At 36.9% G+C, this 27,353-nt stretch overlaps 2 protein-coding genes across 2 annotated transcripts; both read right to left on the bottom strand.

Annotated features, from left to right (window-relative positions):
• Positions 1-14,092: 14,092 nt before the first annotated feature.
• On the bottom strand, positions 14,093-15,812 carry LOC106614495 (trypsin-1-like). Its single transcript, XM_014230278.3, has 2 exons — positions 14,995-15,812; positions 14,093-14,941 (listed from the first exon to the last, which is right to left on the bottom strand). The coding sequence occupies exons 1-2, from the start codon at positions 15,670-15,672 to the stop codon at positions 14,480-14,482; spliced, it is 1,140 nt and encodes a 379-aa protein (XP_014085753.1). The 5' UTR covers positions 15,673-15,812; the 3' UTR covers positions 14,093-14,479.
• Positions 15,813-16,145: 333 nt separating this feature from the next.
• Positions 16,146-18,699, bottom strand: LOC106614507 (trypsin-1). The gene is made up of 2 exons (XM_014230289.3): positions 17,619-18,699; positions 16,146-16,676 (listed from the first exon to the last, which is right to left on the bottom strand). Exons 1-2 carry the CDS (start codon positions 18,516-18,518, stop codon positions 16,350-16,352), a joined length of 1,227 nt encoding a protein of 408 aa, XP_014085764.2. The 5' UTR covers positions 18,519-18,699; the 3' UTR covers positions 16,146-16,349.
• Between the last annotated feature and the right edge of the window lie 8,654 nt (positions 18,700-27,353).

Below are 27,353 nucleotides of genomic sequence, written 5' to 3'. Positions count from 1 at the left end.
GACAGCTATACATACGAAGTAACCGTTCAAAGGCAAGAAAAATATCTTTTTATACCCTTTTATGCTATAAGAAATTTACCTGTGAAGTGATTATAGCTTCGGTGCAACCGAAGGTAACATTTTTTTGTTTTTTTATGTGTTCTCAATAATTATTGTACCCCTTTGACAGCACTTGCCTCTTTTTGGCCGCGTATGGCTGTACCACACCGCTTCACATATTTCGCGTTCCTTTCCGATGATGTTTGATTATTTTTCCCCAGGTTCTACATACATGAGCTACGAGCGTTTCGCTGGCCCTTCATACTTTTTTTGTTTGTTCCTATACAGTTGCCTCTAGTATGTTCGATCTAGATTAGTTAATTAAGCAATTTAAAGTTTAAACTGATTTTGCAACGCCATGTGGCAAGCCACAAACCTGCTGGCAGCAACCGAGTCTGCTGCACTAAAATCATCTGTACAATCAATGAACATCAGAATGTGTTGTACACGAGTGTTGAATGCTGATTGGCATTGATATATGTAACATATTTATCTTTGGCGTTCATCTTCATGGCATATCCTTTTCATTCCGTTTTCGGTGGGATGTATTTGCTGCTGTTGTTTAACAAAAATTCGTTGCAAAACTAGTGGAACGTATTGTGTACGTGTGTGCATAGAGGTAAGTTCAGTTCAATAGCAGATATAAATGCATTATGATAAATAATCTTTTGAAGGCAGTTGTCTCTTAAATAAATACGATTTTATTTCTATGCCTGGATAAATATGTAGAAGTTGTATCAGACTTATTCAGAACTGCTTCTGCATCCTCCTATATCCTTAAAATAAGCTTAAGACCCCTTTAATGCGAATATACGAAAGATTTGAGTGTATAAATAAATTTTAAGGTAGCATTTAAACTGAGGGAAGAAGAAGGACTTCATATTTAATCATTAATCAAGTCCATCACGGAAGAAAGTTCAAAATTTGAAAATAATGTAGTTAATAGCGCATTAGTCCATCACTAAAACTAAATCAGGACTTGAGCATCTGGATATTTTAATTTAATGCCGAGAACTTAATAGGGAACGGTTTCGTCGAACTATCTCTACATTATCAGCTAAACTTTCTTCGATTATCTATAATTTTAAGACCTAATAAAGCAGAAGCATCTGTCGATATTCGAAACAAAATTCTTTGGCATTTATTTTTTGAAGATTATCTCTTTCAAATGTTGGCCGCGGCTACGTCTCAAATGAGAACAATTTTGGATGACTCGTTCGAGCATTTCGACTGGTAACTGGCGAATAACACGCGTAATGTTTTGCTCGAAGGCCTGAATCATCGAAGCGGGATTGTTCGTTTAGACTTTATACTTTACAAATCCCCACAGGAAGAAGTCTAACGGTGTGATATCACACGATCTTGGTGGCCAATCGACCGGCCCAAAACGTGAAATTATCTGCTCATCGAAGTGTTCTGTGGGAAATGGCGCCATGTTGTTGAAACCAGATGTCGCCGAGCTAACGAGCTTCAACTTCAGGTATCAAGTAGTCGGATATCATGGCGCGATAACGGCCGCCATTGACGGTTACGTTCTGACCGGCATCATTTTTAAAGAAATATGGACTCATGATTCCACCAGCCCACAAACCACATCAAACCGTTGTTGTTTCTGGATGAAATGTCAGCTCTTGAATCTATTCAGGTTGCTCTTCATCCTACATGTAGCAATTTTGCTTGTTTACATATCCGTTGAGCCAGAAATGAACCTAATCGCTAAATAAAGTGACAAATACACTTAGTTCTGCCATAAGTTCTGTTACAATTTCAGACCATTATACAAATTAAACTATAATAAATTACTTAATAAGTTTAATTTTATTTATTAACACATATTTTAGGTGAACGTTAAACAAAATTTTATTCTAAATGGTCACTTTTTACTTTCGCACAAGTCTTCAAACCACTCGGCCATTTATCAATAGCAGCACGTACAGTTTATATTGGTATTGACGACCGTGTTCTTGGTGGTTTTTGCTTTGTGTTGTTTCAGAATCTTGCAGAAACATTCAATGCGCTACATCGAAGAGAGTATAAAAGTTTCGGATATGTATCTTTATTAATTATTACTATTCGCTATGAAACTCAAAAATATCGGCCGACCAAAACTTTTAGCTCCCATAAAACTAATATTTCATTGGATTCATACGATGGTTTTTGCACCACCAAAATCACATATGAAATAGAAACTGAGCACATAAACTCAATTTTGCATAAACAACTCCTCAGCGACTGCAAATGAATTGCATTGCATAAAATATTCTAAATCACTTTGCACCAAAGAGCACACAATTTCCATTTCCAGCACTCCACATCGAAACTTAACCGATGAGTCGAGCCACTGACCCATAAAAAAGCTTGACTTCTTTCTACACCTCAGCATATTGCATGCTCGACATTACCGTAAAAGTCGAAAACGAAAAAAAAAACGCGATGAAAGAGTACAAGCAGTGAGTGAATGAAGTAAAGGGTCGAACGGTGGAGGAATAAGTTGCAACAAAAAAGGATGCAGTTAAAATAAAAATATTTGAAATGCATTAATGATTATGAAAACTGCAAATGAGTTTGCTATACTTGAGAACATGCGAAATGCTTGTTCTGCTCAAAATTAATTCCTCGACCGACATATTAAAATCATTCGTGCAACAAATACATCTACACTCATCGCAGTACAAGTATATCTACATGTGATTTCATTTACCGATCTCCCGCTGAGCTTCATAAATGCAGAATTGTATTACGGATGAAATATCGAAATCGTTTAACATGTTGCGGACTAATGAGATACTTGTGCGGCGAGCGAAATAGAAGCGCGGAGTTTCTCTTTTATTATTTTGCTTTGGAGTACTAGGAAAGTGACGTGGCGCGTTACTAAGATGGTGTCGGGCAGTGCTGTTGCTACAGGAACTTAGCACAAATCAAGAAACATATGCGATCATATACATTTATATAATATATTCAGTTATTCATAATCAATGCAAAACTTCACCCAAAAGAAATAATTACAATTTAAGCCTCAAAAGTTGTACGAAAGAAGCAAATTTTAAAATTTTATTAACGTTTTACTGTAATATTGTGGTTTCAAGAAAGCATTTCTCAAAATTTACCTCTACCCAATTAATATTGCTGTCCAACTTTATTATAAATCTCGGCGATATAGGTATATTGTAATACGCCAAAATGTAGGCAACAATTTACTATTAGACATGTACAAGTAGACACTTCCGACTAATAGATTCATTTGAAGCCCTACAGTAAATGAGGTTTTGTGCAGGAAAGAGCTCAAGTTATTAATTACTATTTACCAATTTGGCTCTAATATGATAATAACAAAGTAAGTAAATATACATATGCATAATCTTTTTTATTTAAAATAAATATAAAATATATGGTAAAAATGTCGAGCAGTTTTCTGTGACACTTACAACTAATCGAAATAGATATAGTAGTTATGTATAGATAAATGCTCAGGATGACAAGAGGAGTTGAATTCCGAGTGACTGTCTATCCGTCCGTCTTTCCGTCTGTGCAAGTGTTATCGAAATCGGACCAATCGAAAACCAATTAAGTGCCATATCTAATCCACAAATTAAGATCCAATAGAAGGATTTTTTAAGCTCCTGTTGACTGTAAATCGTATTTACCGGTCAATGTGTGAGATACCTTAAAGTAAATAATATAAGGATTTAGCCCTTTTGGTTTAATTTATTACACATTCATATATCTCATTTGTGTCAATTGATTTGTTGATTTTAAAATAAATATTTGGGAAACGAAGTAAATTATAATAATTGTTTTAATATACATATTTAAAAATATATATAAATAATAAATTAATTTGTTTTCGTTCCTCACATCTTGTACAGTTTTAAACCTATGTAACATGCTTAGATGCTTCAAGATACGATCCTCCTAGTAGCTTGTATTTTTTTTACCCACTGCCAGGGTTTTGCTTAAGAGTCCCAGTTTTTTCAAAACCTTTTAAATAGTCTGTTACCGAAGATTCACTAAAATTAAACGGTTATAACACGGATACTTAGTTTTTTCGACCGCAAAGCCAAGGGGCCAACCAGCACTTTTGTCCGCTTCAGTAGTTTTTGACATGTTTCACTCATTCATTTGTGTACCCTGAACAGGGTTTAGGTATTACACACAGAAGGACATGTCGGAGACCCTATAAAATATATACATAAATGATTAGCTTGACGAGCTGAGTTGATTTAGCCATGTCCGTCTGTCTGTATTGGCACCTAGAAGAACCGGAAAACGTTTTTGCTTATTATTAATATCCGTTAGACAAAAACCAAAAGGTAGCAATTACAATGTCTCACAAGAGAGCTATAGAAACTTCTAACCGGGCCATTCAAGACTTACGAGATAGTACAGATACAATGGGAAGAATGGTATTTTATTTTATTATAAATCATCAAGCTTTTGATCAAAAGTCGAAAAATTCAGCTTAAAAACGTGGGTTCATCTTTATAATGACGTAGATTCCTTACTCTATGTTGAAATGTATTTTCACTTTGAAGAAAATTTTGTAAGTTAGTAGAAAACGATGCTGAACTCTTTTCTAATGTTTTTTCGGAAATGCAGCAAAATTTGATGAGTGGTCAGTGGTTGTGCGCCAGAGCAATATTGGCACCAGAAAATAAAGTGCTTAATAGAATAAATGCCGACACTTTGATGGAATTGCAAGAAAGAAAGAAGCAGTATTTGTCAATGGATACAATCATGGAAAGAGAACTAAGTACTTTATATACTGTAAAGTTTTTAAATTATCTTGAACTAACGGGTGTATCGTCACATAAACTTCAACTGAAATTAAATGTACCAATAATGTTTATGCTACGGGTTACAAATTGGGACAAAATGTCCTTAAGGCCACTATATTAACAGATGTCGGTAAAAGAGAATATGTTATCGTTCCTCGGAAGCCAGTTATTTTCTCTGAGCTTCCATTTCAATTCAAAAGGATTCAGTTTCCCGCAAAGCTCAGCTTACTGTTACTATAAACAAAACACAAGGACAAGCATTACAGGTAGCTGTAAAGCTGCATACATACAAAAATATCCTGGAATAATACTCTCTTGTAGAAAGATATTTCAATATATCAAGTTTTAGTTAAATGCAGATATGTTTCAGCGATAAGTCACATAAATAATTTTTCAAGAACCTTAAAAAACGAACCACTTACAAATGCGCTTATTTGGACTTCTACTCAATTTCCCACCATATGATTTGAGGCATGGTACATATGTACATGGCCCAGGTGATACTTACATATGACTACTCTCTCCTGACCTATACTTCTTTTTAATGTCCTGTTAATAATGCGTTTGAGTGTGGTTCGTGCAACGAGTACCACCAAAGTGGTTCGAACAATAACAACTGGTGTGTGTATGAGATTATTTAAACTTGTAGCACACACGCACATACATACATCACTTTTGTTTAAGACATATGTATGAAGTATATTTATCATAATATGTGCATATATTTACTCAAATACCAGCATATGTATGAAGTATATTTATCATAATATGTGCATATATTTACTCAAATACCAGCATATAAATTAGGGATTTACAAGTGTTTGCATATGCATGTGTGTGTTTGTGTGTGTATTTGATCGCTACGCAGATATGTCAAGTGAATTGTTATATGTGATCGGCTTAATTTTCAGCTCATTACGTCACATTGCAGGAAAATCCTCAAATTTATTGTTAAATACAACGTTACACGACAACAACAACACTAAACTATGCGTAAAAGCCCTGACTGCGTGGTTAGTCGTTTTCCCTGCCACAAATGCTGGAAACATTTGGTTTGATCGGCTGGTCGTCTCGACGGTTGGATGCTTCGGTTTGGCTGATTGGCTTAAGCTGCTCTCCCCACCAAAGCACCACAGTTAACCGAATTTCTAATTTTTCTATAGTATATGCATACTGTACAAGTGTGTATGTCACTATAACAGCAACCCTGCCAAACAACTTGTCGCTGCTAAGCTGCGATTATTAATTGTGGAAACAGCAGCAACAACAACATATATGAGTGTCTCTAATGCGGTCTAAGCGTTTTAGTTGCGGAATTTTTACATATAGTACTTACATACATATATGTATGTATATACATATGTATTCATATATACGCATATGTATGTGCATGTGTATGCATAAGTATATGAATATGACTCTGTTGCCACTCTAGTTGCAGCTTAAAACTAGTGGGTGTCTAATGACTTTTTATGCTCCAAATCACATTTTTCCACACACATATTGTACAAGTATTTGTATCTAACTACTGACACACTAATAACGTGCATGAGTGGCTGTCATTAGCGCAGCCTCCGACTAACGTTTGGTGTATTCATTATCACTTTTAATGCTCTTAATTAGTTAAACTAGTAAATGTTGCCAACTTTCGTGGTCGCTTTGTAGACAATGTAGATGTTGGTTAGTGTGCGGGTATTTATTGAAAATAAAATTTCAGTTAACTACCGCAATTTATTATGAATTTGTTGGTAAAAATTAGAGACAATTAGTTTTAGGGACAGAAGAGGCTAAAATGTTCAATGATATTTAGAAAATGTGTTAAGAAAACTGTGTATGAATTCAATAAAACTTTGAAAACCATAAGCTGACTTCAAATATGACACGCCCTTTGTCTCCAAATCTGATAACTAGGATCATAGATAAACGAGCGAGTCTCAAGTATTTCAAAAGGATGAATGAAAGAGAATCTACTTTTGTTTAAACACAGTTTCGCTTCTGTTTTTTTTTTTTTTTGGAGAAGGGCTGAGGCAACTTCGGTTAAAAGCGCTCAACCATGTCTATCTCCTGTTTCTTTCCCGAGCTTCGCACTTTATCTCTGCAAATTCGGCGGCTCAAAAATGTAGTTTGACACAAAGATGGTCACAAAGATGAACCGCCGTTAAGTGCAACGAAGACCTTCTTTAGCTCAACTTTGTCGACTTCCTTTCAAGATATGCGATATCTTTTAAATTTTCATTATTCCTCCATATCCAGCCCGACGTTTTCTCTTAAAACTGTCTAGAAGCAATTTCTAGGCCTGTCATTTCTTTAAAAAAATATGAGAATATGACGCGCAGGCCTGATGTAACTGTTGGATTAAGTTTTTGTTTCTATTGAACTTGCAGAATTCAAGTTTGAGGTGATGTCATTGTTGAACTCACCGAGATGAGGCTTTGGATGACTAAAATACCCGATAGATATGTAGACAGAAAACATATTACTGGCTTTCTTATTACAAAGAAGCAATTCACTTTTACCATATGTAAGCACAAGTGATCTATATCGACTTTGATGTCAGTCAATTTTGTTTATAGCTCTACATTGTCAACATAGAATAAGTTATAACTGTCAGTAGCGGCGTAAGGTTCCAGAAATAAATAAATAACTAAAATAAAAGGTTAATCCGCATGTAATTCATTTGGGCAAAATTTCACTTTTTTGTACCCCATTTAGTTCTCCTGAAAGAACTCTCTCTTATGAGGGGTCTTGGTTAGCTTTCGAATAACAAGGCAGTCGTCAGTAGATCGTCTTCTTTAGCAAGCTTTTTAGTTCATGATAGAAAGTAAAGAATGATCACGTTTCACTTGAAAATAAACCCGTTCAAAGTTTACTCATGAAATTCTGAAGATGCTTAGCAAAGCCATGAAACCGAACTGTTTAAGTTTGCACCCTTGAAAGTGCTAATGAGCCATGTATGTTATATACTCGTATAGGACCATATTTTCAATCGCCAACGATCCAAGTGTTAGAGAGCTCTGACATAATCCCAATCTTTCTGATTAACAAGGAAAGTGAAGCAGTCGAAGAGCAGATTGCTGAATTCTGTGACGCAGATCGGCTCCATATGGACGTATTGCCTCAACGGGACACGAAGTCTCCTTAGTCAATCAATTTCAGAAGGTATGTTTTGTGAAAGCCATAGGAAGTAGCCATAAGTAAATAAAATTTAGACCTCACTACTTAGAAAAGCGTAAAGTCAATGCGGTTTTAGTGAAAATAATAAGTCAAATCACTATCGCACATTCTATTCATAAGCCAGCCAATTACGGGAAAGCACTCAAAAACAGCTGAAACTCAAACAAAAGGCATCGCAAGATGGCACAATCAGTCAGCATGGAGCTTATGTACGAACAGCTCCAGTTGCGCCCACGCGTCGTCAATAATCTCCGGCAATCAAGTGTCAGCAATCAAATATTATATTATTGGTGTGTGTGATCATGTGTGGGGATCCGCTCAATGATGTTACGGTGGCAAGTTGCACGGACAGTGCATTAAGTTGCAAGAACGTTGACAGACAACAGCTGTGTGTGTGTGTGTGCCAGTGTGACGGAGCGTAGTGCATACAACACGAAGGCGGGACAAACGCACGCATTAACACAAGGAGGGAGTTGACAATGCGTTGCAGGCAGACGGACAAACAAACTGGCAGAAATACAGAACTATTTACGATATTTTATGATGGCAACGGACTCATGAAGGTAGAAGGCAATTGACAATTCGACAGTTGTGCCAATAACATAAACAACGGTTAAGTGCTGAAGTATACTACAGCAACAGTAGCAGAGGCAACAACAGGATTTGTCAACTGTTGGCGATGTTGCTATTGCTGTTGTTTTTGTGCCGTTTTAGTAATCTGCGTTGTGCTCGGTCGTCAGTCGTTTGGATAATTGGACATTTTTATTGTTTATTTTTTGCTTTAGTTCCAATTTTTTTAAGTATTTTATTGCTGCTCTTGCAGCATTGTTGTTGTGTGGCGTGTAATGGCATGCAACCTTAAGGTAGTAGTCCCTTATATAAAATAGACCACTTAACAAACAAAATTACGCCCTAATTTTTTCGTCAGAGCGGAACACATAAAACATGTCTATGGTTAGAACAGAATGACTCTTAACGAGTAAGAGTAGGAAAAAGTGAGAGAGAAGAGAGTAAACAAGTGAATAGTATATAGTTATATCTCTTGCATTCCTTTCGAAAATATATATTTTATCTTTCAGAGATATAAATGGTATGGGTCCAAAACAATTTGAGAATACGGAGTCTTTTGTTTCGGCGTCGATTGAGATAAGTATATAGTATATATAAGAGAGTATAAACATAGGCCGAACTTCAGTTAAAAATGCGGAATCTGGAAGCGGTGTTCAGAAGCTTTTATTCCTGTAACGCTCTTCTTTTCTAATACTTTACCTATCTTTTCGCGTTTTTTATTTCCCTTTTCTTTGTAAACGATTTGGTTTAAACACTTTGTGGTTCATGCAATTGTCAAATTGTTTTTGATTGCTTTTTAAATTGTTGTAATTTATTGAAAATGCCTTTGGCCAATAGTGGCGTTCGGCGCTCCTACTCATTCCAACATTGCCCCAGCAGCTGCTTCCTCACGCGTACTTACTTCGTTGCGTATTTATCGCATTTTTTATGACCGTTGCCTCACTGAAGGCGGCTAAAATAGCAGCTCGACCAGCCTGCCCGAACTTGTTTATACTTCAAATGCATACATACATATGTACGGAGCGTGTGGGCTTCTGCCTTTAAGCTCATTCCATTTCATTTGGTATTTAAGTGCATAGTTTAGTGGACAGCAAATCGTCTTTTTGATTGGAATTTATAGGCTTCTGTTTTGGAAAAAAATTTCTACCATAACCTCTCTTTGGTGTGCGTGTGTTGGTGCGTGGTTATGCCAACAAAAATTACTCTGTACATAATTGCGGCTTGTGGCCGCTACATGCGCGACAGTTGGTGAAATTGCTCACCGTTTATCGCTTCTATTTGGTTTGCGGGAAGAGCGCTGGCTGGCAGTTGTTCATCGACTTCGTCAGCGGAATTTATGTAGCCGATTTTATCAAAATTACTCTTAGACAGTTGTGTTAAGTGAAGTGGAAAGAAATTAGTTCTTATTGAGAATTTCTACTTTGATGTAAACATTGGCAATTACTGACGAAATGAGAATTTAGACAAAGCTGGAAAATTGCTCCAAATTAAAATTAATTTTTATTGACTTCGGGCTGCAAGGAATACGGTACATAATCTCACCATAATGTCACCAGATTTAAAGACCTCTGGAAATTCTTTTATATTCTCAAAGTAAATGGACGGCTAAGCTGAAATACAGAATGAATGACGAGTCAGCTGAAGAACAAAAGACCCAATCGACGGAAAATTGATCAATAATCATATGATCTGATGGACAGAGAGTCTGGACTTCGGATGAAAGACAAGGGCTAACCAAAGAGAAAGTCTAAACGACATTTACTTTGTTTGAACTATCTAACTAAAAGACAAACGATTCATAAGGTAAAACATCACTTCCATAGATAAATGAACTAAAAGAACTGGATGAAAAGCTGAACTAAAAGACAGAAGTAGCAACGAACTCTTGAATGCGCTAAAGAAGAAACAAACCCACATACGGCAAAAAAAAATTTAAAATATATTGAAAGAAAAATCACTAAAGGATTGATTAATTGAGAAACCGACCTCTGGTGAAAGAACTATAATAAAGACAAGGCGATAAAATAAGATTTAAATATTACAATAATAACTAGCATAATTTGATCAGCAGCTAGGATCAATTATATCTTATAAAATCCGACTCCGACCATAACTCAAACTTATCTGCTTAAACTAAGAGGATTTATTTCAGTACACCCACATAAGTATTCTGATTTGCAGGTTTCACTGAGTACGGTTCAATAAACGCCTTAAAGCTCAGGCATTTTTTCTTTTTGAATTTTAGTTCAAATTTTATTTTATACCTATAACTATAAATATTATATTTGTCTAACATGACTCACTTCATTTGCGTAACTTCAACAAATCCTCTATTTCTAAAATCGATTTAATAACAAAAGAAACCAGCTAAGCTATGGGCTTCTAAGCACATTTGGTACTTATGTTAACTACATATGCTCTCTTCTAACCTTCACCCGCCTTCATTCCTTGATGCTTTAAACCCTCATCATAAGCATAGCTGATCACACCTTCACAGCGGTCGATTAATATACGCGCTCGTCGCCAAGGTGACGATCGATTTATGGCAGCTGTCAATCGACACCGACTGCAATGCACCGCTGCATAACCGAACTCACGCACGTACACGAACATAAGAGTAATCATCTTCTAAAGCCGATTAGTTATGGCTTAAATTTTCGATTTGATTTTTTCAATTATACGGTGAGGAAATTACATTTCAGATTACAAATACTAGACGTTAGAATTTATTTTTCTATTTTTGGTCGCTCATTCGCTGTTGGCATTATCAGCTGTCAAATCGATTTCGTTTGGTAAGCGTGGGTGGGCGTAGGTATATGAAAATCATATAAACTTAGGTGGAAATAATAAAGCAGTGGCAACATTAGATGAAGCAAATGAAGCATGAAGAAGCGCAGCACTGCCTGAACGACTGTCAGTCAACAGCTTGTCGAACACTTGAACTTCAACGCGATCAGCAATATCGTAAATTGAATATATAAGCACTTTTTAAAGTGCTGGAATATTGTGGGTGGCAGGTTTATGTAGCGTTATGGCGTTTATATTTATATAGTTTTGAAATACTTCCTCTGAATGTTTACATTTTAATAAATTTGTATTCCCATGCGGAGCAAATGAATACCTTAAAAGAAAGCAAAATATCTGTTTAATCAGCCGAAAATAGCCTGCAGCAGAATTAATTTCGTCTTCTGTTTTAATTATTGTATATTGCTCAATCTTTCTTTTATTTGGTCTTTTGATCAGCCAACTCTTCGGAAATCATGCAACATTCTATAAGGAAAGCTGAAAACGTTGATATCGATCATTTCATCTAGAAGAACTTAAGGGTACAAAAGTATGCAGGTTACCGTTATATGATTATCGTTTCTTTCACAATTGTTTGGTTTAATAGCGATAATGGCTCAGAACTCAGAGGCAAATTACAGAACTGTGAAGAAGCCTGGTTTTTTTATACACCGAAATTGATTTTAAGTCGTTGTCCACTATAACGGAAACTTTGAGTCGAGGTTTTTAAATTAAAAAATATTTCAAAGGGTTCTTTTCTAAAATATGATGTTCCTTGCTATCTAAGTCAGAAACTTAAGGGGCAGAGCTGTGTTGACTCACTTGTGAATAAATAAATTATGAGGATGACGAGACGAGTTGAAAACCGAGTGGCTGTCTGTCTGCCCGTCCGTGTGTACAAGCGAAAATTTGAGTAAAAATTAAGATATCTTCGAGATTCGAGTTCTTAGATGAACATAATCGGACCACTACCACGCCTATAAAACGCCATCGAAAACGTATAAAATGACATAACCAAGCACTTAATTAAGATATAAACCAATAATTTAGTACTAGGGATTGAAGTAGCAAGGGGCAGCTGTGAGCTTAAAATGAAAACAAAAAAGGGTTTGACCCCGCCCTCTCGTAGATTTAATGTACATGTGTTCTAAACCATTAAAGCTACAATAACCAAATTCGTAAAAAACAAATCTTATTAGAACTCTATCGATAGTGTGAAAATGGATGAAATCGGATTATAACCCCGTCTTCTTCCCATGTAATAGTTTTGTTAAAAATAACTAAAAGCTAAATAAATCAATATCCCAATGCCCCAGAGACATTAAATTTTATACGTAAGATGATCCAAGAAGGCTTTAGAAGAGCCAATGCCATGTTAGAGAAATGGGCGTGGCCCCACCCATATTTAGGTCGAAACCTATTTCTCGGATACTAACAACCCGATTTCAACCAAATTCGACAGGTAGTATAATCTTGATCTTTCCACATTAAATTACGAAAATGGGATAAATGAGACAAAAACCACGCCTGCGTCTCATATAACACAATTTTAAATTCAATCTCATTATTTCATTTACCGGCATATATATCAAGAATTGATTCGGATCCGGATTAAACTTTTCACAAGTACTGCTTTTGAGGTGCGTCATCTTATGACTAAAAATTGTCAAAATCAGGTTAAAACTGTTAAAGCCCCCATAAAATGATGGTAAATCTGTGAAGTACATTACTGGAATTCGGAAAAAGTCTTTTTATGACAATATAAGGTGATCCATTTTGAGGTTCCCTACTTTTTTAAAGAAAGTTCAGTCCATCAGTTGAGTCCAACCTTCGATAATTCGTTCGATCATTTCGACTGGGGAATTGTCCGTATCGGATTTCGACTTTACCTATCCCCACAGGAAAAAGTCTAACGGTTTGATATCATACGATCTTGGTGACCAATCGATCGGCCAAAAAAGTGAAACTATCTGCTCACCGAAGTGTACTCTCAATAAATCCATTGATTGGTGCGATTTGTGAGGAGTGGCGTCGTCTTGTTGAAACCAAATGTCGCCGAGATCATGAGCTTCAATTTCAGGCGCCGGTTATCATGACGCGATAACGGTCGCCATTGACGGGTACGTTCTCGCCGGCATCAAATTTGAAGAAATATGGACCGATGATTCCACCGGCCCACAATCCACACCAAACCGTTGTTTTTTCTGAATGAAATGGCAGCTCTTAAGTCTCTTCAGGTTGCTCTTCATCCCAAATGAGGCAATTTTGCTTGCTCAATAGGTATGTATTGAGGCAGAAATGGGCCTCATCGCTGAACAAAATTTGGCTTGAAAACGTTGGATCTTCTTGGAACTTTGGAACAAGAGTCCATAGAGCGAAGCGATGTCGCTTTGGAAGCACGAGCGGCCTCAGTTCTTGCACAAGCTGTATTTTATACGCTTTTTTGTCATTCGCCAGTTACCAGTCGAAATGCTCAAACGAGTTATCGAAAATTGGACTCAACGAATGGACCATCGGGGACGTAGCTGCGGCCATTATTTGAAAGAGATAATCTTCAAAAGAAAAGTGCCAAAGACTGTTCTTTCGAATAATAATAAACATTTCCCATTAAATTTGAATTTTCTGTATTCCTTTCTTTAAAAGAATAGAAATCCTCGAAATGGGTCACCCTTTATTTTTTAATTAACTACCGAAAAACTCAAGTGACTATATCATTAAACGTATGGTGAAAACCTAGTGAAACCATCACATTGAAATTTTCAAAAATTTATTTTTATAGACAAATATTTGAATTTTTAACGAATAAATACATAAATAAATAAATATATAAGTATATAAAAAACTCTTACAATTGTTTGCAGTTTTTATTAACATTCATTTTAGTCCATTACTCAGTTTAAAAACCAATAGCTTAGAGAGAATTAAATACAGATCCTCACCAATTTAATGCTCTATGTACCTCCCCTTTCCTCACTTAATCCATTATCCGTTCGCATACGCAACCAAAAATAAAAATCTCTAGCTTAAGCCCTTCTACATTGCTTTCTTATTTTACTCACTTTTTAATTAGGTCTTGTTTATATATCATCGCAAAATCTTTCTCAAAATTCTTAAATTATCTTCATAATTACATTAACTTACACTGCTGATGCTTCGGGAATATTACCGCTCTCACTTGCTGGCGTGGTTGCCGTGGTTGACGTGGTATCTACAACACTTTGAGTACTTGACTCACTACTTGCTATTTCTGCAGCTTGTGTTGTGCTACTACTCTCACCTACAGCACCACCACCCCCACCAGCAAGACATTTGCATGAATCACTAGTACGCTCTTCAATCCAATCCAAATACTGAGTAACACGCGTATAAACACCCGGTGCGTTGGGACGTGCACAACCCTCTCCCCAAGACACGACGCCAGCCAACTGATAGGACTTCGTCGCATTATTGGGTATATGTAAGGGACCACCGCTGTCACCCTGACATGAGTCCTTACCGCCTTCAACATAACCAGCGCAAAGCATATTATCTGTAATGCGGTCAGAGCCATATTTACTCTTGCGGCAGGTCTCCAGTGACATAACGGGTACTTGCACTTCCTACAGGAGTAAATATGAGTAAAAAATAAAGCTAGCAAGTTGTGTCTACTCACCTGCAGGCGATCAGCTATGAAGCCACCCTCCTTTATGGCACCCCAGCCAGTGACCACAGCCAACTCACCATCATAGGTCTTACCTGCCTCCGCAAGACAAACGGGTCGCAAAGGATCACGTAACTCTACAGGTTCGGTGAAACGTAATAATGCAATATCATTATCTAAATTGCGAATACTGTAACCATCATGTACTATAATCTTATCGAGCTGGCGATCGATCGTACTCACACGGCCGTCCGTGCGATTGTGCGACAGTAGACGCACAGAGACCTGACGCTTATTGAAACCTCGCACACAATGTGCTGCCGTCAGCACGTACTGATCGTTGATCAGTGCGCCACCGCAATAGAAGTCGCCGCGACGCATCAGCATTGCCATCCAAGGATACTCATTTACCTCTGTGTCCATGCCGCCGACAATGCGATGAAAGGTGTTGATGTTGCCGCAGTTACAGGACGGACAATTGCGCATTGGTGTGGATGGCGTTGCAGAGCTGGACGTTGGCGGTGAGGCGGTTGTATTTGGGCGGAAAATCGCTGTAATCCAACCGATAATGTTATCCTGCCGTAGAGCCGTTGGTGTTGCCGCGGTGGCGGGTACAACTGAGGTGACACCATAGTGCAAGGATACATGCACCAGGATGAATGCAGTTAACCAGTGATATCTATAAGCCATATTATTCTCGGTATACTTCGTCGGTATGAACCGCTTAGATGCAGCAAAGTGCAGCAACTGTTTGCTGGAAAAACGCACTTTGAGCCTAGAAGTCAACGCTGTCGAAAGCGTTTCACAATTAAGCTACTTAGCCGGTTTATAGTGGAGAGCAGACTAGTTGTCCAATTATTTGCGGCTTAGAAATATCCTCTGTGTATGCCAATGACTACTTTTCAAACAACTTTCCCAATTGAAACCGGCTGCGATTGGGATTAATTGATATGCAAGTTGGGTGCAGTGGGCTAATTCACGAAATCGCAATGGTCAAGATGCACCAACAACAATAAATTTAACGGTCGCTGCTATAAAAAATAGCACGTACTCTATGCAATAACAGAAACTGCTGTGAAAAACGACAAACAAATGAAAGGAAAGTTCCCAAACTGGCTGGAACTCGAAACCGTCTAACGAAATCGCACTAGAAAGTCGGAGTCTTAGTGGCAATTTGTTTTTATTTTTTTAAATGTAATAAATAAATAAATAAAGCAACTAAGCGGTAATTGCAATAAAACTTAACTAACCCAATCAACAAACTTCTCTCTCAAGTGACCCAAATAAATATGAAAGTTCACGTCTGACAACCTCTGTAGCGCCTTGCGTTCTCATCATTGTTCTTTTACGTTACTCTCCCCGAAATATTAAAATTTCTTTATCTTCTTGGTTTCCGAATGACAAAGGCAAGCATTTCTTGTGACCGTCTTAATCCATGTGCCATAGCGATTGACGCGCGCATAGACTCCAGGGAATCCAGCCTTGGCACAACCTTCACCCCACGATACTACTCCAGCAATTTGATGTTCTCTAGTACCGGACGCGACTACATGCAGCGGCCCGCCGCTATCACCTTGACAGGAGTCTTTTTTGCCTTCATCAAAACCGGCACACAGCATGTTGTCTGTGATGCGCGTTGCCCCATAGCGAGACTTTCGGCAATCCTCCTGCGACATGATGGGCACTTGTACTTCCTGTTTGGTTAATATAAATTGGAGAATAAAATAAAGGCTTAATATATTATAAAATTTGTCGGAAATTAGGAGAGATATTAAGCAAAGGTGAAAACTGTCCGAAGTGTTGAAAAACTAGACGATTAACCAAGGGATTGGCTTAGCTAATTTTCGGACTGGGTGCTGGTTTTGAGGTTTCTTTATTAAACAAATTATTCTGTCTTTGTTAAACCCTGAACTATGAACCATGACTTAGAGTATAGCAAGTGTCTGCCCATAATGGATAAGGTGTCTTTCAAAGGAGACAGATGTACTTGCACTGGCAAATTCAAAAACTTTGAAAAACTGTTCGAGACGAGCGACCGAAAAGTGGGAAATTGTTAAATAAAAATATGCATTGAATGGAACAAGGTTTCAAATGAAAAACAATCTAAAATAATTTCAATGGTGTCACATCTTTTAAATATGCTTTACAAGATATGTGATTTATTAGGTAAAGTCATTTATAAGTATAAAATAGACCTTAAAGACTTTATGAGGATCTGAGAAGAAATTCCTTTATATAATATGTTAAATAAGTCTGTTGAGCCGTGTGAGCTTATTTCTTGCTACCAGACAAAAGGTTTTAAGGAATTCAGAAAAAATGGATCTATCTTTCTTACAATATCATATTTAATTGGATTATTTTACTATAAAAATGTCGGTTATTGCGAACAACAAACTAAAAATAAGCCAAGGTGTAAACGAGTCTCTAGCGAGACTATCGGAGAGCAAATAACGAAATACGCAAATACGATAAAAGGCTTTGGTTATACCTTGAAAGACTATAAAACTTGTTCCTATTTTAGGACTATGGATTTGCCCAACGAATATGCAGAAATTATTATATTACTATTAATTAAAATATTCAGCATAGTTTGAAACAACGCGATAAGGACACCTCTATTTTAAAATTTTGCTTACCTGCAGTGTATCAGCAGTGGGTCCACCCACTTTAATAGCACCCCATCCAGTCACCACAGCAGTCTCACCCTTGAAAGACTTGCCCGGCGTGGGCATGCAAACCGGGTGCAAAAGTTCGGTCATCTCCACCGGTTTATCCAACTGTATGATGGCGATATCATTATCATATGTACGTGCATTATATTTGGGATGGGTGGTAATATTGACGACATTGCGATCGATCTTCAGGAAATTCGACATCTTACGATCATGCTCCAGCAGCCGAACACTAATGCGCTCCTTGCGGAAGCCATACACACAATGCGAAGCAGTAATAAGAAATTGATCGTTGATGAGCGAAGCGGCGCAGTAGAAGCGACCACCATACAACAGCATAGCCATCCAAGGATACTGATGCACCTCAGTCTCTTGACCGCCGACAATACGCTTCTGTGTATTGGCTATGCCGCAAACGCATTCCGTGCAATTCCGTGGTGGTTTGAGTACGACCGGAGGTAGTGCGGGCGTTGTGCTGGGCGCTGCAGTACTGCTGGTAGTCGGTACTGCCGTCGTGCTCGGTGGCGCTGGTGTTGTGGGCTCCAACGTAGTGCTGGTGCTTGGCACTGTTGCTGTTGTAGCGGTTGCTGGTTGCGGTGCTGGCGCAAATTCTGTGGTGCTGGTCAAACCATCAGGCGATGTTGTAGTTGTGCTACCCGGCACACCGAATATATTTGGGCGATTGGGCAGGAGCGAGAGCACCCATTGTATGAAGGTATTCTGTGATTGACGCAATAGCGCGGCAGGTTCACTACGCAAACGTAATAGATTCACTTCATAAGTGGCCTGTGTGGCGGTAGGACATGTGACGGCGATTATGGCACCTGCTAATAGCAGGCTGCAAATTATACTTTTCTTAAACATTGTTAAATATATTAATTTTTATTTTGCGGAACTTATTTTTCACACTTTTTCGCTACAAACACTTCAAGTACTTTTACTGTTGTGCCGGACACTCGCGCATTTCTCCACAGCCGAACACTAACTGACCGTGGCGCACCACATTAGCGCACCCGCTAGCTGATTTTTTGTAAAGTGGGCCAACACGACTGGACTGGATCGACGCATCACGCGGCTTATTTGCAAATTACTGCGCTAATTTAATCGTAGTAAGCGGCAGCGGCGTCTAGTTGAAGCGCGAGAAGCTACAAGCTGCAGAAATTGTTGTGGGCTCAGCGTTATAAACAGCTTAAGGCGTTGAGTGGATACGAGGTATGCCTACATAGCCGTTAGCCAAAAATAGCACATGTGGTTGGAAGCGTAACGCGCGTGATTGGGCGCTTTAAGTGGCGAAAGTTTGCGCGTCTCCAAAGTCACGGCAGCGGCTGCAATAAATTTGCTTTTATTTATTTCTTTGTTTTGCTTTGCTGCCAGATTTTTCTGTGTCAAGCTTTGCTTGGGCGAATATATGTACATACACATATTTTGGTTTTAATTTTTTTCGTAGACTCAATTCAGTCGCTTATATATATTCAAATTTTATTTTTGGTACTTTTGTCTATAAATATTTAGCTATCGTCTCTCGTAACGCATGATTATTATTTTTTTTTTATGTGTGCTTTCAATTTGTTAGATAATCGATAATGGTGGCACTACAGTTGGCATTTCAATGAACACTTGACGCCCAGATTTCATATTTGGCCAGTTTATTACAACATTTGTAATTGCCTTATTTGAAGTTAATGTTAAGTGCTATGTAACAAACTAAAAATGTCAGCAACATCGACACTTAGAGACCTTATTTCTATTAGTTCAGGATGTTTTATAAACATTTTCCGTATTCTCGGCTATCGGTTCATGTATCGCAAAGCAGAGAAATGGTTTTTCTGAAAGTAATCCTCAGTCAATTGCCCATACTTTAAATATGAAATCATCGATTCTATGGTATTTTGATACCGTTAATTTTCCCAAATGCCGGACAACAACAAGACCTATCTTAATAAATTATACCAGACACTGAGCACGGTTGTACTACCATACTATAGAAATGTGAAGTCATTGTTCTAAGATTTCAATAAAAAATATGTGTTTAAAGAGTTAAAAACATAATACTGGTCAAGGAGAATGCATTTATTGCTTGTTCCGAAAATGGCTTAGGCCTTTTTTTAAAGCGAGTCTGATATATCCCAGAATATCAACTCTAAGTTCTAAGTCTTCATTTTTTTATCGATAGTTAGATAAAGTTTTTTCCAGATGGAAATCTAAAACCAAATGAAGGATAGTGAAGTAGATATGGCCAAAATATGACAAGACAAGAACTACGAACTTATTACATATGTTCAGGAGGTATATAAAGACTAACATTTTGAGAACATGCTTTAAAAATGGGAATGTCCTATAACAATACTTGCCGCAAACTCAAAGTGAGTATGGAAACGTTTATAAACTTCCTCTGTGAGTGCCCAGCTCTATTACGCGACATCTAACTCTTGGAATACATCTAGTACCAAACCTCGAATGTCAATCTGCCAAAAGCATTATGGAGATAAATAGTTTAATTGAGGGCACTAAATGGTTTAAACACAACGATGAAACGTGATATCAAGATTACCTATCTAGATAAAGTTTATTTTTTAGGATAATAAAACATAGAATTTCATTTAGAAATAATTATACTTTCTGGTTGTTCTTTCAGTAATTTCTGTGTTAAAATTGTTTCGAGTCTATCGAAATTTGACTATGAGTATGAAGTTGTTATACGGTTGCCTATTTTATTCAAAACTGGAATGGAAAGTATGCAAAAAAGGCTTGACACGTCTCGACATTTTTATATATCGTCATTTCAGTGTACCCAGCCTAATACCTACTAACTGTCTTAAGAAGAAATTGTGGCTATTTTTTTAAGGTATAGGCTCATGGACATTATATGTTAAACAACATGAGAAAATACGGGACTTACAAAGCGTATTGCTCCAGAAAAGCAAGTACTGTGAATCAAACGTACTGAGAACGTTACTATGAGTAATCATCTCTAGACAATACATCCAGCAAATTTGAGGAATAAAAGAAAATCTTGAAGAAAAGCAAAAAAAACTGTCCTCTGCTTCACAGATCGAAGATAAAAAGTCACAGAAAAGCCGGAAGCGAAAAACAATAAAATAAAAGTCAAACAAGATCTCTACATGGATTAATGTGAGACCAATTTGGACAACATGAACTGCACAAAACCAAAAACCACAAAAACAAAAAAGAACATATTGATTTCATGCAGTTAGTTGTTGTTAGTGTGGCATATGGCTGCCCATGGCTGTCAACGCGCTTGCTGCACATACTCACACCACGTATTTGTGCCACAAATAGGTAACACTGCCAACACCTACGTGCCACAGCCAAACACCTGGCTGCGGCTTCAGCGCACCCAAAAGTAGCAGTGGGAATGAAAATCTACGCTGCACAGAAAAGTAGATTAAGAAAATAGTGAGGGAAGAGAAGCCCTGCAGCGTGAAATTTGTAAGCGGCAGGGTGAGTGGCAAGAGAGCGAGCGCGAACTGCATGCTCACTGCAGCAAAGCAGGTTGCGCCTTGCCGGGCTTTTTGGCAAGCAATACGGAGTTGCGCTAGTTCAGGTTTCAACTACTCACCTGACAGCCAAAGAAGGAAAAAAAGTGAGTTCCTTTTTCCCCGCCTATTGCTTAAAGTGCACCACTAAATCAAAAAATTCAATAGCACTACGTTGCAAGTAGATTACCGTTGGTGTGGCTGCTTACCGAGCTTTTCTTTTCTTTTCATTTAATTTTTTCTTTTTGGTTATACACTTTTGATGAAGAACTATATAATAGAATAAGTGATAAACTTTCAGCGGACGAGCTGAACGCCGACAATGTGGTTGCTGCCACTTAATCGCTAAAGGCGAGCAAAACTTACAATGCTGCGCAAATGCCGCTCTTTGTTGTTTATTGCAAGTGATTTTTTGGCTTCGTAGCGCTAATTTTTTATCTTTTCCTATTCGGTTCTGAGCGCTCGTTGGTACTTTCTTTATTTTCTTTAGTTTCTGGAAGCAATCAGTTGGAGTATAGCCACAGGTTGTAAAATTATTAGTGCGCGAAATTTCCTGATTGAAATAGCTAAGAAAATTTACACCTCACGTAATTGGGAGTGATAATGTATTTAGAAACCAGGAAAGTAATGGTAGTTAATGCTACTAGCATTTGGAAGAGAAATGGCAAATAAATGAGAAATTATTTCATAAACTAACAGTAGGAGTATTTAAAATTTATCCTAATTAGAATTTTGTAATCATACTGGTAATAGCATTCCTCATTGTAATGGTAATTGTAATGTTAGCGAATTGCATTTTCGTAAACATACTGATAATGGTAATTATAATAGCGACGAAATTTTAATTCATTATGATTTGTAACTTTACTTGTAATGGTAATTATAATCGAAATCTTAATAAGTTACAATACCAATAGAAATGGTATTAATTTGAAAGGTTATTGTATTAATGATCTAACAGAAACACTGTGTTAGTATTATTACTGGTATTTAATAATAACAGTTATGCTATTAGTAAACCTGAAATTTTTTGTTCCTATTCTGATAGTTCTGAGCATATAAGGATGGTGAAAATACAATATCGGTTACTGCATTATTACACTACAAGTGTAGAATATGTGTCTTCGAACACTTTCGTAGGTAAAGAGGGATATTGGTAGTGAATGCTTTCTTTATTCCGATAGGTTAGAGCTCAACACATTCATCTTCAAAAATGCTAGAGCTGGTCACAAAATGATTTAAATGTTAGGGCTATTCGAAATTTATATAGAAGTAGTATAAATTTAGTTTAGAGAATCTTCTTATCGGCAACGATTAAATTCGAAATGAAATAAATATGTTTTCTTTCCTTTGCTGACCGTGAAATAAATTGAATTAAATGGTTACCACAACAACAACAACCCATATCTGTCATGTGATGACCTAATTAACACTGTATATCACAAACATGAGCACCAACCCGATTAGGATGGTTAATCATCAACGAAAACAACATTTTCTTTATAAGCATCTGCGGTGGATACGCTGTCACTGTGACAACCACAAAAACATAGCAGCCATGTTGCAAATAAATTAGCTAAATTGTGATAAGCAAATTGTGGCAATATATATATACGAGTATATATATACATATATATGTATATATGGTTTCATGGCTCATATGGTATGTTAGAGATTATATATTTAGTATATATGTACGTATATATACATATAAATTAATCACATATCTATGTGCTTATATGCGGTTAGATAAATCATTTATGCTGCATGTGTGTAGCGCTTCCTAGGCAGTTGATCACTTTACATGCGCAGCGTTATACACACACTCAGATATACGCAGATATACATGTTTAAGCGCTAGAGCAATATGTTTGCGTTTGATAAAAGTGCGTGTATCCTTGTAAATATAGGGATAAGTAGGTTAACATGCAATGATTTAGCCGCAGAAGCTCACATATACCCACCAACGCAAGTAACGATATCTCCTTTGCTAGCTTTCTATGTGACTGACTCTTCTTTACTCGCTCTCCAACTATTCCACAGCATTTCGTTAAATAGCTGGACAGTATTGATCAAAGTTTGCGTTTGTTGTTGTTGTTTTCGTTCTGAATATCGCTCGATTTAACTTAATATAATTGCTCTTTTGGTTGCTGTTGCTAAGTGACACTCATAAGACTCCTAGCATGCCAGTATTCATGGCAAAGACTTTACCACTTAATAAAATTCAACAAAATCTCCATCAAAACTTCTCATTCACACTTGGGAAGCGATAAGAATGCCGCTAGGGAAACTTGAGATGACTGAATTTGAAGTTGCAGCTAAATATATTACCTGAAAACAAATATTATGTAATATATTAATTACTACCACTACTTTGAACACTATGTCCGTATCAAACTTCGTAACGATATCTCGTCAAAGCAAAAAGTTTTCCATACAAAGACTTGCTTCCGATTGTTCAGTTTGTATGGCAGCTATATGCTATAGTGGTCCGATATCGACCGTTCCAACAAATGAACAGCTTCTTAGTGAGAAAAAGACAGGTGCAAAATTTAAGATCGATATCTCAAAAACTGTGGCACAAGTTCGCATATATACAGACAGCCGGACGGACAGACAGGCTCATGCACATGGCTCTGCTAGTTGTGTGTTATAATTTAAAGGGTCTCCGACGCTTCCTTCTGAGTACTACAAGGTTCGTAGTAAACTTAATATACCCTGTTCAGGGTATATTTATCTTGACATTTTGATACAAAAGGGCGGTTACTAGGTAAATTTTCGAAATCACTTTTTTTAAGTGGCCACTATGAGCAACGGTGATTTCAAGAACTCATGCTAACCGAATACAAATAAAAACAGAATTTTAATCTACATAAAACTCGCTTGTCAACTACGATTGATTTCGCAATTTTTGATAGACTCGCAGCAAAAATTATGAATGACCTGAACGTATCGAGCACTACTGCGTATTGGAGAAGGAAAAACAAGATGGCCATGTCGTGTATTACTGACCTTGGTTAACAAAAGCTCAACAACTAACCAAATAAGATAATTTTAAACCAACAAACATCCAGCGACTTACTATCAAATCTAATATAACAACAACAAAAATGTATTGTGGAATGTCTTTGTACAAGTGACCACAACAGTTTATATAACGACATGCTCAAATTCGCACACAAATACATACATATGTATGTATATACCATTTGCAACCAATGTTGAAACTCTGCGTGAAGGCTTGAAAATGTTGATCATTAAAGTGAATCAAATGGTATTTGTAAGTGAAAATAGTATGATAAATGAAATGAATGTCAGCAGAAGGATTCTTCGGAATTCAAACTAGGATATTTATAGAGCTTCATACATACATTTATACTTGTAGTCGTTATGGAATACCGACCTATTTGTCTCACACATTCTTATATATTTGATTCACATGCGCATACTTTATGAATTGTCTAATGAAGAAACGCTTGTGGTAGCGCTCTTGTCAAAAGGGACTGGTTTTAGTAAACAATGTTGTACAAGGCATATATTGTAACAATCAAGGAAATTGTATTAAAAGTACATACGAATACACTTTGTAGAAAATAATACTAAGTTCTTTAAATTTTGAGGACATTTTATTAATGGGTCCACTTCGTAACCCGATACAATAAGTGTACCAAGTCATCTTTCAATCAAGTTATAGCTTACGATGACAAACCATCGAACAGACATCATACATTCGGAAATCCATTAATCTCGTCATTCTGATCATATTTATATACATAACTTTATCTCTTTCTATACATAGATAGATCTACCTCTACGAAGATAGGCAAGCCAATGAGGGCAATTCCATATCCATGTTTGACTGAATATACACGATAGTTTTTTCCAGCAACATGAAATTTTCTCTATGAAATTGTTATACAAACTGAGACCTGCTACATCTGACCTCTCATACGATCTACTAGAGTTATATCTGGCACCTCTCTCCACTGAGAATGAACAATGAATAATGTATTATCGATACTTACAATAGTAGCATTAGTAGTAAGTATACCTTCGACTACATTTATTAAGTGCTTCTGATTCTAACAAATTGTGTATGGAGGCATTATGTTAACTGAATATGGGACTAATCAGTAAAAGAAGGAGCTGAAAATCTTCTGAAATTTTATGCGTGCAAAAGTCAAGGTTCCAAAAGTTGACTTATTTGGGAATTTGTTTTTATTGTTTCACTATACGAATTCAAATTCTTGGTCGGATATAATTTGGCTAAATTTCGTCTCAATAGACTACACTATCAGACTATTGGCTGATCTTTTAACGACTTTAAGAACACAATCGCGATATAATAATGATTTGAAATAGCTAAATCTATTCGGCCTGCTTTTTTGTTCAATTTTGTTCGAAATAGTTGCGTTGCTGTATTTTCAGAATATTCATTCCAAAACTTCGACTAACTTTATGCATTCTTGAAAGAGACAAAAAGAAAAAGATTAATTTATTAATACCACTGAAGTCTATCATTTCCCATCAAATTTTTAGGGCATATGATCTGGGTACACAAACCTTGTTGGTTATTTGCGGGTCTTAGGTTTGGCATTTACGTTAACGTTAAAAACATATGATCTGTCGTAAGCTCCCTTTGCAATCCAATAATTTATTCAAAAAAGCGAAAATGTATTGTATTGTCAACGATTTATTGAATATTTTGGCTTTCCCACATAGAAAGGTTGGATGTGGTCACAAGCATGTAAACAATGGAGAACAACAACAGAAAATAAACGGTAAATACAAATTCACTTTTCGCTACAGCTGCGGCTCAAAATTCGCTGACAGCAATTTACGTTTTTGGAATTTTAATTAGAAATATTCCGCAGCGACAACAATGAAAGGCATGAAACTACAACAACAATCATATTGACAACCAACTGACCAACGAAACGGATAGCATGGTGTGGCCATTTTTCCAATACCAATAAAAACAGCAACAATATATTGAGCATAAGCAAACAAACGCACATGTCACAGCAACTGCGGCACGACATATGTTTGTATGTGTTTACTTGCGCGTATTGATTTTTCATGCTCATCATAATTCGAGGCGGCAATTGATTAGCGAATATATTTTTTACAACCTTGTTGTTGTGCTGGTGTTGTATTTAACTAGCTGCTTGAATGCGCAGTTGGGTGGTCAGCCCGCTAGGTAACTGCCGCTGCTATACCTGTCGTACGGAGATATGCATTTTTACTGTAATAATTTTCTACATGACAACACAGCGCCGTGAATTTGTGGCCAAACATGTTTAGCAGTGCATTTCCAATGTAATTTCTTATTTTAGAAATGCTTGCAAAGAGAAAAAATTAATGAAATATTCAGTACAAATTACGGAGAATGATGCCTTTTCCTATTTGCCATTCCAAGCTGAGTCAGTGTTATTAAAATTGCATGCATCTCATGCCGAAGAGAAGCTCTTTAAAGTACCGTCAACACATTTCCAAATGCATCGTATAAATGAGACAGTACTTGTTTCCAGTGCTTACAAAACAAACTAAAAATGTTGCCACTTGTTTTGAAAATTTGAATAAAACAGCTAATAAATTAAAATTAAATATAAATCACGAATTTAAGAAATTAAAAAAAGGCGATTTAAATAACAAAATATAATTTAAAAATCATCACACACATACTTTATTTAGCTAACAGTGTATATTTTTCTGAAGAAAAATTTGCTTGAATTTGGTAGCCATCTATCAGTGGATTTTAGAAATAAAGTAAATCACTTGACTCTCGTACAAAAGCGGTAACTTCTTGATTTTCGCCAAGATTTCTTATAAGGGTATCGAACGGACATACTATATAAGTGTGCAATGAAATGTATAACACCCAAAAGAAAATTTCGAAGAGCCTGTCAGTATATTTACATATGGTATATGTACACAAATGATCAGCTTGAATAGCTGAATCGATTTAGCCGTATGCGTCTGTCTGTCCAACTGTCTGCACATACGCGAACTAGTCCCTCAGTTTATGAGAAATCGATCTGCAATTTTGCACATGTCCTTTTCTCCCTAAGAAGCTGTTGAAACCGTCGATATCGGGTCACGATAGCATATAGCTGCCATACAAAATGACTGATCAAAATCAAGTTCTTGTTTGGAAAACTTGTTCAAGGCATCTCCGAATAAATTGTTCATATCGAGTTTT

The sequence above is a fragment of the Bactrocera oleae genome, chromosome 4 (assembly GCF_042242935.1).
Source record: "Bactrocera oleae isolate idBacOlea1 chromosome 4, idBacOlea1, whole genome shotgun sequence".
Classification (NCBI taxonomy): Eukaryota; Metazoa; Arthropoda; class Insecta; order Diptera; family Tephritidae; genus Bactrocera; species Bactrocera oleae.
Note: the sequence above shows the minus strand (reverse complement) of the source record. Positions and strands in the feature narration are given on the sequence as shown.